Source organism: Homalodisca vitripennis, chromosome 5, assembly GCF_021130785.1.
Source record: "Homalodisca vitripennis isolate AUS2020 chromosome 5, UT_GWSS_2.1, whole genome shotgun sequence".
Lineage (NCBI taxonomy): Eukaryota > Metazoa > Arthropoda > Insecta > Hemiptera > Cicadellidae > Homalodisca > Homalodisca vitripennis.
Window position 1 is genome coordinate 74,680,748 of NC_060211.1, and position 13,250 is coordinate 74,693,997.

The 13,250-nt window shown below is 31.3% G+C and overlaps 1 protein-coding gene across 1 annotated transcript; it reads right to left on the bottom strand.

The window, feature by feature from the left end:
* Positions 1 to 7,594: 7,594 nt before the first annotated feature.
* Positions 7,595 to 9,206, bottom strand: LOC124362380. The gene is made up of 2 exons (XM_046816819.1): positions 9,092 to 9,206; positions 7,595 to 8,410 (listed from the first exon to the last, which is right to left on the bottom strand). Exons 1-2 carry the CDS (start codon positions 9,177 to 9,179, stop codon positions 8,037 to 8,039), a joined length of 462 nt encoding a protein of 153 aa, XP_046672775.1. The 5' UTR covers positions 9,180 to 9,206; the 3' UTR covers positions 7,595 to 8,036.
* Between the last annotated feature and the right edge of the window lie 4,044 nt (positions 9,207 to 13,250).

Here is a 13,250-nt window from a genome sequence, read left to right on the forward strand (position 1 = left end):
AGAACTCACGAGTTTATTTAAGGGGATTCTGCATCTAGATGGGTGTTTTTTTATATTTACTAACATTTTATTATTTTGATGTATTTTTTCAATTCCTACATGTAAAAACTAATATGTAAATACCTTTGGTGTCATATTTTAATTTTACTTGGATACAATAAAATAAATACTCGTTTTTATTTTGTAAAAACGTTAATTTTTAAAATTGATATTCCATAGCTGAATGACAATCAATTGTTATCCTGTTTATTTTATTTTGATGCTATTGACAGCTACTACATTCCTATGTATTTTCATTGTCATACCCCAATAGATTAAAATTCCATGGGCTTTTAAAAATTAAAAAAAATATTTTCTCATTTTATTTTATTTGTATAATTAAAAAAAATAGGTTAGGTAAGCTGTAGAGTTATGAAAATACATAGGAATTTTAGACATGATATGAATAATACCTGGAAAAAATTTCAGCTCTCTATGTATTATGGTTCTCAAGCAATATCAATTTTTATTCAAAGAAACCTAACTTTCGGAAAATCGCGATAAACTAAAATAGTTTCATTTCTTCAATGTAATCTACAAGTTTATATTAATACAACAATTTTTATATAACATAATATTACATTAATTTGTTATTTTACATAGGCCTATTAGAATAGTATCCATAAATATTTTTTGTTGGTCCAAAATCTAAGTTTTGAAGTCTTAAAAAAAAAAAAAAAAAATTAGACCTACCGTATCAAGTAGTGGTTCCAGCATTCATATCTTTACAGCCAATGTAGCCTACTAGGTTTTAGACCTAGAATTCTCCTGCACCATACACCAGCCCTTCTGTTGCTCTTAGTCTTTCTTCTTCTGCTATCTGTGCCACTTTCAGTCTCCTCCTATATTCTCCAATCTGTAACTCTTTGCGCCTTTTTGATAGTCGTAGCCTGCTTTTATCAAAGCGCTTAGCTATCCTATAACTGTGCCTCCCAGGACTAATACCTGCAGCCTCTTGATAGCTTGAACAAGTTTTCATATAGCCTGTGTTGTAAATGCTGATGGCTTCAAAAATACCCAGTTCAAGTTTTGTTTTAGATGTGTAAACAGTTTTGGGGCACTTTGACCAAATAACATTGTGGAGCGCCTCATTGGCATTTTGAGTCCGACCGGCTAAACACCTAGTCAACAAAGTTTCGGTGGAGAGCCTCTCATATAAAGGAAGCATTTCTTTCACTACATTAGGAGAGAGAGGTGTTTTGATTTTCAATGCATGTGGTTCAGGAGATCTTCCATCAGCAATGGCTCTTTGGTAAAAACACCAAGATTCCTTCCCTAGCGGACATAACTTATGATGTGGTGACTCATCAGTGGATTTACAGTGAAAGAGAGTGGCATATATTGCCTCTTTCATTTTGGTTACATTACCAAGGTTTTTATGTATACCATTGTGGTAATACCTTGTTAGTTTTTGTATAACTGGTTCACTTAGGTGACCTCGAGATCGACCTCCAACTGGGTTTTTTGATTTTGAACGATCCTTTACTAGTTTTCTCAATCCAGTGCCTAACCTCTTTGCAACATGATTGAGGCACTCCACTTTTTCAATCTGTTTGTCACCATAAATATTGCAATCATTTAGATGTGCAATTGTTTTTGCATCGCCATCCGACAACATGGTTGTATATCTAAATCCAATGCTTTCCGAACGCCGCCACAATCTTTCTGCTGCCTCCACCTCCATTCCTGGTGATGAACCTACATAGTTTTGGTTACATACACCTTTGTGATTGTTGTACCAAGTCTGAAAATGCTCAGGGTTGCTAATTTTTCGTTTTGCTACCTCACATATGTTACAAAATTTGGATATCACTTCAAAATCTATAACAAGACCTGTCAAAATTTCAATACAACAACCAATCCCATATTTGGATGTGAAACCACGTTTCTGCCATGATCCGTCATAACTCACAGTTATGTCAAACACCTCATTGTCAGCATCTAAAGTGCCCATAACACTTTTTTTACTTCGAATCGGGCTAATTCCAAAACATGTTCCATTTCTGTTTTTGAAGAAGCGTGTAGGCTACTTATATGTTTTTGAAACGTTCTATAATTCATTGGACTCATGTTCAAGGACATACAAAACATATCTAAAGCCCTATGCCCTTTGCCAATAGAAGCAATTGCTTTGACTACTCTGCGGTTTACGTCATAAGAACCTCTCGGAGTGTCGTTTGTATTCGTCGACTGGGACGTACAAAAGCTAGTCTCATAATCACAGTCATCACATTTTACATTCAGGGTAACAGCAAAACCTTTTATGCATTTGGTTATTACTTTTGACCTCTCAGAAAAACACATTTTACAAGGAAAAGAGCCTATAAAACTTTCAAGCTTCTTGGTTTCGACTAAAATGTATTCTGATGATTCGTTTTTTTTCTGGAATTATCTCATTATAACTAGAATATAATGCAAATCCAGTAGGCCTACTTACATTTTCCACAGTCTCTTCACTTACTTGTTGTTGGACAAATGGTGCATTTGTAACATGTTGCATACTAACACTAGGTTGTGGATCACAAGTTTGTAGGTTAGGCCTAGGCTCAACTGGAGCTCTATTTCCATTGTCACTTGTATCTTTCCATCTTAGCGAAATCGCTTGTCTATTTCTATCACTTAGTCTCTTTTTGGAGTTCTTTTTTCGACCCATATTTGACTAAAACTATTCACTTATTGTAGACACTAAAACACAAGAAACTGCACAATTACAATTGTAAACAAACAGAATATTTTGTGAATGTTTGTTTGTGATATGCTACCATATGACTCAAATACATTTGATCAGCTGTTTGAGCAAACAGTTGTTAGCTAACTAACATACAAGCTAGCCAGAAAGACAAACAAACAAAGATAAATAAACTATAGAAACAAAGAGTAAACAATAATGCTTATTACATGTAAAGTTTCTTTGAAACCAGAAAATGTCGAGTTCACACTCAGGACATGGCCGAATAAAATAAATATTATGAGATAAAATATTATTTTTTTAGTCATAAAGTTATGTTTTTCTGGTTCAGAATTAAACAGAGAACAAGAATATGTATAAATATTTTTTTTCAAATTTTTGTCATTTTTTGCCATTTCTAGATGCAGAATCCCCGGTTATCAAAACATAATGAGATTTTTCTTCTTGTTTAACATACAATAAATCGATTTCTAACTCGGCATCATAATTTTTCAGAAATTTGTAACGGAACAATATTGAGTTTCTCATCATAACTGTAGATATTTATAGACATTTTTGGATATTTGTACTTGGAATTGTAGCTTCGTTTTTCAAATATTTGTATATCTTTCAGAGACATTGGATACTCAAAACCTGAAAATATTTCGTCATTCACAAATTTTTCGTATTGCTTTACACGTTCACAGTCTCTTTCTGGTTTTTCAATAGCACATCTTATTGAGTAAATAAAGCAAAAATCATCTCTATTTTTTATATTTATACAAGCTTTTTTATCTTTGATATTCTTTTGGTAAATCGATGTATGATCCTGCATTCATCATTTCGTGTTTGTTAAGGCTCAAAACTAGTTGTTTACAACTTTTAAATGTCCATCCGGAACCTTTATTTGGATTATTCGTTTGTTCTCGATGTGTTAATTTATTAAATTGCTTAGTAATAAAGTCGTTTACGTCAAAGATTTCGTCTGCTTTGATAGTAAAATACATTAGACATGTTTGCGGTTCACCATTCACTAAAGTTCGTTCGTATTCACATTCCAAAGAGAGATAGCCCTTCATATTTTTAACATTTTCTTGAAATTTCTCGATTAAACTTTTAATTTCTGACCGCATAATTGAAAGATATTTGTAAATTGACATGGAATTGTCGTTCAAGTTTGTTAAAATGTATTGCTTGAAAAGACCGTGTATTGAGGATAAAACTTCTACATCAATGATATTTTCGGATTTTACTTTAAGAGTTTTATCAATTTCTTCGATCATTTCAGACTTGGTTTTATCGTTAGTACCGATAGCCAACTTTTCAGCTATTGAATGAAGTTTTTCATCATTAAATAGGTCGAGATTTTTCTTTTCAACTTTGAAATTTCTCTTTAATTCACGTAATTTCTCAATATTAAACATGTTTTCGTGATCGGCAATTTTATTTTCTCTAGCCCACTGTCTTACATAATTTAGTTCATTATTGTAAATTTGCTTGTTTTTTTCATGACTTTTAGAATTATAATGGCGATCATAGTTTTTTCTTAAAATTTCTATTTTGCAGAACGGACATGATATTTTATCGCGCTCCATTTAGATAGAAAAATTTATTTAACTAAATGGTGCTTGTAAACCAACGATTGCGCCTCTCACGGCGTGATATCACTACGGATATGACGCAGGCGAAGCGATTATCGTGATGGTCGGTCTGTAGTAGCACACCTCGACTGTCATTAAAGAATTAAACAAAAATGAAAAATTACACTTGGTTGTTACTGGAAAGAAGACTATAAAAGATAAAGAAATTATAACAATTATCTTTGTAGAATAAAGTCTTAACTCTAAAACTTGCAGTCCCTCCCCACGTCATAGTACTGTTTTGATAACCATAGTTGGTGTCTTTCTTCATAGGAATCACATGGAATATTATCTACAGTAATACCTTTTGTTTCACACAAAATGTGGCTATATTCTATAAGAAAAATTCTATAATGCTCTTTAATGAATTGTGTTGATAAATCTTGATACTCACAAAAATTCCTAAGAAATTCATCAATTAAGTCTTGATTATCTTGAAAGGACGTATAATATGGGAAAAAATGTCATAAAAAAAACGATGAAAACTCTCTGTTTGTTTATTTTTTACTTTCTTTTCAATATCTTTCGTAATTATATTAAATATGTAATCCCTTACTTTTTTAGTTTTTTGCCGATAGTAAAACACTCCATTAGACGTTTTTTCTGCAAAAGACTCTACAAGTTCTTTTAATTCTGTTTCATTTAAAGACGGTATCAACTGTTGTTGAGAATAAACCGGCAATTCACTGAATTCATCTTTGTTGCACTGTTTTAATGCTAGAAACTGAAGAGAGCTTGGTGAGTTCATGTTGTTTATTTAGTAGAAAAGTTTTTTATTAAAGTATGTTTTTAGTAAAAATGTTTTAAATTGATTAAATTTTATTAAGATTTCGAAGATTTTTCCTTTATTCGTAGCAGATTTGACAACATTTTACAAAGCACAGCTTAAGAAAGTAGAAGCTCAGATTTGGTTAATTTTTCATTCCACAGAGTAGATAGTAATGTACCGATCGCTTTTGGAGACGAACGACTGTAGATTCGGTTAATTTTTCATTGAGATTTGCTGTGTTATTTCTCAGCTTCCTTTATGGTACATTGAACAGTATTTTACATTGCTTTTCGGTCGGCTCCGAAAGTGCGCCAGGAACCCCATATTACTATCTACTTACACCGAATTGTTACATTTTACTGGATATTCAAAAACATTCTAATCGCAAAACAGAAATTTTCTGTTTATGTTACGTAACATATATTAATGAGTACAAAATAGGTTTAAAGCCTTCCGTCAAACAATATTAAGCAATCTGCGCCAAAGCCTCATGGGTGTAGTATCGACCAGTATTTGGATATGTTGTTATTTATTTATTTATGTCTTATTTTACTTTTATGGTAAGGCTATGTTCAGCCAAGGCTTCAGTCCAACGACGCTATTTGAGAATGCTAGGAAATAATTCAGTTTTTTTATTAATATCTGTACCTCAGAACTATATGGGCCTAAGTCACATTTAGTAGATTTTACAGGAGAGCATAAAAACTACGAACAGTTGTGTTTATTCTTTATTATAAAATTATGAACTGTGTTTAGTTTCTACTTCACAAGTTAACTTACTTATGTTTATAGAAGCATTAAACTGCTTTAGTATTTTTATGTAATTATTTTTTTGTTACATTAAAAATGGACTTACGATATTTTGGCTCTAATCAAAAACATATGTTATATTGCTACTTGGACTTAAGCAACCAAATTAAGTGTATCCATTAGCAGCCAATATACATGGTTTAGTCAATAAAAACACTATTACAATGCTAATAAAATATATTATCTAACAATGTTGTAATGGCATCTGGAAAGTTGTTTTTTCTAAAATCAAAAACATTTGTTTTAATGCTATTTGGACTTAAGCATTGTATTTCCATTAGCAACTAATATACATTGTTTCGTCAATAAAACACTATTACACTGCTTATAAAAACTATAAATATAAGGTAAGAATTAATCTAATAATGTTGAACTGATATCTGGAAAGTCATTTTCACTAGCCCCATGTGGAAGGTTCTCAAAGTAAGCCTTGTATTCTTCAGGGACCCACTGGAAGATTGTCATTAAATCTCTGAATTTTTCATTACTTATTTTCCTCTTCTCAGATCTTAGTTTCGGAACTGATTCAGGCATGATTGTTTCTTTTCTCTTATTTCTTCTCAAATCCACACTTTTAAAATCAAACATCATCAAAGCTTGTTTTATAGTACAGTATACCAAGTTCTTCTCTTCGAACCTGTAACCAAACTGTGTTGGAAATGAGGAAAGGTTCTCCAATAGTATTTTTTTTCCTGTTTATTAATGGTCCATCTTTATTAGTAAGCGAAAGAAAATCAAGAAAGTGTTCAAGAGACATTTTCTTTACAATGAATGGGTTTTTATTGCTACAAGATGCGATGAAGTTCGCCCAATCATTAGTAGTAAATATTGTGTTAGTTTTAAGATGCTTTTTTGCTCTTTCTATTAATCCATGTTTACCATCTACCTCCATATGTGTATGCCCAGCTAATAAAAATTTGTGGTTTATTTCATTAATGTTGGGTAGAGTTTTCAAAATCCAAATGTACATAAAAAATCATATTAATATTTCTATTTTGAACCGCTGCAGTTATCGGTCCAAACAGTCAGAGTGTCAATGCTGCTTTTATTGAGCTCTTCATTTGCCCAGGTAAACAAACAAGAAGCCATCTCACTTCCACCTCTACCTGCAGTGGTCTCATTCCAAATCATGCACCACGTTTTCTTTCCACTACTGTCGTCAATGGTGTAGTTTAGAGTCCAGAGCTTTCTCAAGTAGAAGCTTTGACAGTTTTGTGAGAGCTGGAGTAGGAAGACACTTCTGTAGGTCTGCCATAACAACTTTAAATTTTTCATTTCCTTGTCCCAAAAGCTTATCTTCTTTTTTCAAATGGTATCTACGTGCTGCTTCATCTAGATGCTTCTGCTTTTCTGCTTGAAGGTTTTCTTTTTGCTCACCGTTTGCATTCTTTAATTGGCAATCAATTCTGTCACAAAAATCACATGTGTCATTGTCTGGCAAATGAAATGACAAATTGTATTCTCTATTGAAAATTTCTGAAAATAACCATTTCTTTTCGGGTTTGATATTTTTTTCTTTACATTCATTTTCATACATGGTATACATTTATGGAAATGTTTAAATCATTACCCAAGTATTTTTTGTTTGTCCTTTCCCTACTATAGTGACTTTTATATGCTGGATATTTTGATATGTGGTTTCTTATGATATCCTTTGCTGTTCTCTGGTATTTTGTTTCCTGGTACATGTTTGCCACGATGGTCTGGTTCAACCATACCAGTACTTTGGGTTTTTAAGAGAGCAAACTTAACAAATGTTTCTGATATTACTAGTGTGTTCAAGAAAAATTGTTTGCAAACTTTTTCAAAATTGTTATCCCATTTGAGAAAATAAGTATGGCTGTTTTTTCTACTATTTCTAGAACCATCTCTTTGTCGTGACCTGGCTATTGGCTTGGTTGTAATACAAGAAACTATATACTGGCGTTTAGAACTTAAGTTTCTTTCACTATTATAATAGTCAGAATGAATGTGTACTCTTTGTGCATGACTTATGCGCTGAGAGCATTTCAAGCGACAAGTAGTTTTACAAGGAGGTCTTAAAGTTCTTTCTTTTACAATATCTCCTTTAGAGTTGACATGCTCTTTTCCAGAAATTCGTCCCTGCTTTCTAATGTTTTTTTTTCCACTTTTTTTCATTCCTTATTCTTTTTCTTCCTTTATTTTTAGGTTGAGTAACTATCGGTAACTCGCTCTCCGTGTCATCTGAATCGGTGTATGGTACCAGAGGTATTATATTATTATTATTTGCTGTAGTATTTGTACTTACAGATTGACTTTGTACTTGTTCTAAATCGTTACTTAAAGTTGAATCACTCTCTGAACCTGAAGGTGGAGTGTATGTTGGATCATCGATGTCATTCTCAAATAGGTCGCTCACAGAAGATAGCGCATCATCTAAATCTTCCAGTGTTGTCGATGCTCCAGATTCTTGTTCCATGTTTGTCACTTGTGTTATCGTCTCTAGCTCCCATTCATTTGACTCTGAAAAATAAATTGTTAAGATATTTTGAATATTTAATTTTATTTAAGTGTTTTGCTTTTAATAACATAGAGCTTTCTTTCCTACAAGTGTTCCCAGCCTTCAAGAAATAGAGAAATTCACTCGGTTTTTGTCCAATTTATTTTAATTTTTTAAATTGATGTTCCGCCAAAACATTGATTAGTTCATTATATAGATAGCCTACACAAAGAATGTGGATATAAAAAATATTATATCGTTAAAGTGGATTTCTATTGAATTTTTATCATGTATTTGGTAATTATGTGTAATTTACTCGTCACTCACGAAGTTTTTCATATTGAAGTATAATTTCTGTTAAACATGTAGAATGTTAAAATTAGGTAGAATAACAAGTCGGAAAGACAAAGAACCCCTAAGAATATAACTATTATCGTATGAAATTAATGCTCTCTGTCCCTACCGACTACAGCATTTACAGTCTAATGACAATGTACTAGGTCTAGGCCCAGCTTAACACGATTGAAATGGAACCTAAATTATTGCTAGGGTAGGCTAAAGCCCCCGAGTAAATACCTGCTACAATATGGTTAAATGGTTAAACATAACAGTAATTTACACAAAAAAGATTTTTATAACAACCATAAATTTTACTGAAATTTATTTAAACTGAGCCTAGAGTATTATGTACCTACTAATCTCACCTGGTTCTACTGGAGTTGAAATGAAATTAAGAAGATGTACGTCTTTACTAGTTTCTCTTTCAACTTGGATATTTTCACTTTCATGCATGTTAAAATTCCATTGGGTTGAGTCATTGTCAGGTTAAAACGAGGATGGATGTGCAATCTGGATTCAATACCTAGAAATAAAATTGAAAATCAAACATACACTTAGGCCTACTTCTCCTATTGGCACAACAATGTTCTAAACCTAGGCTAATAATAATAATAATAATAATAAAAATTGTTCCTTGAGGTCTGAGTATAAAATTCGAATTTTTACTTTAAGTTTTACATATTGTTAGCTTGTAAACATATTTAAAAAATACTTACTTTTAATTCGGTTTAAAGTCGGTGAAGGAGTGGAATTTCTTCGTGGAACTTCTACTGATTGATTGCTAGGACAATCATTAGTTTCAGGTTTCAGATTATCTTCAGTGAACGTATTAAGGTTTTTCAATTTGGAAAGTATAAACTTTCCCCTACTTTCCATATTAATACCAAAACGTTTTGTTAAAAGTAGAATAAAACTTTGATTAGTACAGCTCAGTCCTAACCTCAATTAATCTCTCTAATAGCAGGCAGCAGCAATATCAACAGTATTATTGACAGTCATCAGCTGTTCAGAAAACAGGACTTGAGACTAAATGAGTATAGTGGCTAGGGCCAGACAATGGCAAGTCCATTTTGTGGACTTAGGTTTTTGCTGAAATGCTCAATGTTCAGAACCATAACATCATAGGTGGAGTTAAGTTTGTCTGGTTCTGATATACCTCAGGACTTAGACTCATATAACCTTTGATAAATCATAAAAATAGAATTTTTAGCGGAGTTACGATGGTATGGCTGGATGTAAAATGAAATTTTAAGAACATAGGTGCAATAACCTAAAAAATAAGAAATTTTGGACTTAGGCTCATATGGTTCTGAGGTACAGATATATCAGTTCGTGTATTCTTTATCTATGTGTCTTAAAAATTAAAAAGAACGTAGTGCCTTATTCTTTATAATTATTAAGAATCAGAATTAAGCAAAGATTTATTTAAGCAAATCAAAAGGGCATTAATAATGAATAATGCCATTTCAGTTTTTAAAATTGTTTTCATTTAATATTCTTCAAAATAAAATGCCTCAAAAAACCTTTAATCATACAAAATATAGTCTAACCTTGTTTTTAAAATCTAGTAAACAATCTAACGGTATGCATTGAATGTCATTTGGTTGAAAAAATAGTTATAGCTATTTTGATAGGTGGGAGGTTACTTTCGCATGCATGGAATACTCGTGAGACAAGGGCTGAAATTTTTAAATGATTATTTGCATTATTAACAGATGATTTTAATTTAAATAAAACAATTTTATCCTTGAGTAACTTTTAATATATATAACAAATCAAGTACTAAAATTAATTTCCAACATGAAAATTCAAGGATAGCCACACGATAAGAGTATTTACCTTTTTTTTTAGGTATTATTGGTGTTGATCCAACATAATAAAGTGTAGTGATTTTATAAATAAAATATTTTTGTTTGAATGGAAATAAAATTCATTGTTATTAATACGTTTGTTGATGTGTAAATAGTTTTTAAAGGATATATTATGACTTATTTTAACCACATATCATAACGATTATGTATAAAGTTCAAAATTAGTTTAAAATTTAGTATCGAAAATTATTTAGAGCGACCTGATATTGTTGGTAAACTTACCGTTAATATGTATTTCCATTGAATAAATTACTTTATCCATTAGTAATTCATGTATTTCCATTGCTTAGCAAATGGCCCAGCAAAACAGCTGCAATTATACAGCTGGTATTGATAATCCGTCAAAATTGTGGCATGTTGCTTCTGACTTTAATTATATACTACGAATATCCCTTCAAATTGTTTATTATTTTACGGCTAAACTGCAATTATATGAAGTTTTCAGTAATATCCTGTGCCTGCTATAGTTAATTAAAAAATACTATGAAACTTTACTAATAAATTAAATTTTAAATATTAAGTATTTGTGATGACATCCAAAGTTTTTCGTACATTTTCAGTTTACTTCTATACATTTTAAATTTGACTTTTTAATATATATATATATATATATATATATATATATATATATATAACAGTGTGTTCAATCCTTGACTTAACTAGTATGTGCTCTGGTTATGGTTTGAATGAAAAGTACAATACTAATCAGGTAGCAGTATTATTTAAAAGAAATTAACACTGTTAACAATATTTCAATTACATCCCAAGATTGCCTATTGCAATCATAAAGTGGTTAGCTTCAGATTTGAGAGTAAATATTTACATTTACATTGTAATGTATCATTGTATCATGTGTATCATGTATCATTGTGGATTTCACATTAGATTAACTTTTATTTGAAACTCGTGATGTATAATCAATTTCAGGGAAAGTGGAGAGCACGGAATTCATTCTCCATCACATATTTCGTTGCAATCATATGATATGATTGGTTGTTAATATCATGCTCCGTCCTATTAATTCAAACTTTTGCATTGTGGCTTTTTTTAATATAATTGTATTCTGTATAGAGTTTTTTACGGAACAAACGTTAAAAGATAAAAAGCTATGAATTCAAAATAGAAAACAATATAAAGATCAAAATTTCTATATACAGCCACAAACTAATCTAGAATATCCAATCAGTTTCTTAATACTCCAACAACACAATAGAAACAAAACTATTGAAACATTGCAAAGCAGTTTACAATTTATCAGTAGTAGTTGTAAAATCAGATGTTCACCCACAGCCATAATAATAATAGTTGTAATAGATTCTTAAATATTCTTGAATAGGACTTGTCTAAAACTAAAAGCTTGTCAATCGCTACATTTTATACACACCAAGTAATGCAAAGGTAAAGGCCGAGTTTCTCAGTTGCCATGACTACGAATTAAACTTCAGTAGCAGGTCCGCATCATGTCATAGACATGTTCTTGAAACTTTCCCCTAGTTGTAAATGAGGCAAAAAGAGGAAAGTTGTGCCAACGCTGTGTCAACCACAGTTTTACATGGGGTGTACTGAATATTCTGTGCAAAGATTGTATGCAAAATATTAAATTTTATGTTAGAGAATTAACCTTTAAAAATGTTTTTAACAGTGTTCTGAGTGAGAAAATTTATTAACGAATCTAGAGACAGATCTGGTTAAATCTTCTCGTTCCCTGCACTCATAGTAGTGTATAATTAAATTACTTATTCAAAGTTTGTTTTTATACATTAATGATATCCTTAGCTGTCCAGCAGCCTAGTCCTCTTAATGAAGATTTAATCCAGTGCTTTACATTGAAAATGTAGCATATTGTCTCGCAAGACCTAATATTTTGTTATATTTATTTATTTATTTCTATATCACGTAATCATTTGTAGTGTCTGTTTCTGCCACAATGAATGACTTTTTGTTTAGTTTTGTTGTGTGAGTATGTCAAGAATGTAAAATTAGTTTAACTAACATACAAAGTTATGTCAATGTTTATCAAACATTTTATGTGGTAGAATATGATAAATTTTCATATTAAACCTGTTACTCTTAGTTTTGCGTATTTAAAAATATCTTCCTCTTCATAATAAGTTCTTGTATTTTACAGTTGTAAAAATTTGTAGTTTTATTGAAACATTCCATAGTTAAGACAAATTAACGTAAATTCTTATCTGTTGACAATAACATTATAACCAACTTAGCAGTTGCCTGTGGTTCAGCATTTTATAAGTTTTGCATGTGTATGAGCAATTATGGTGCATTACCGAAGAAAAATTTCGAGTTTACCTCGTTTGGCCGATTAAGAATATATATATATATATTCTTAATATATATATATATATATATATATATATATATATATCGGAAAAAAGTAAGCGCTCTGTGGTGTAATGGTAGCACATTTACCCGGCAAGTGAGAGATCCGGGTTCGACTCCCGGCGGAGCAACTACTTTTTGTGATTCAATGTTTATTGTAATTAAATAAGGCTCTTGCCATTTATACAGTTTAATGTAAATAAAAGTCGTTTGACAGGTATTTGGTCTTCCGATCATATGTTAGTTTGCTTATTTAAACGCATATGTGACAGGTACGGCCAAATACAAAATAATTGAAACGGAAAAAGTAAGCGCT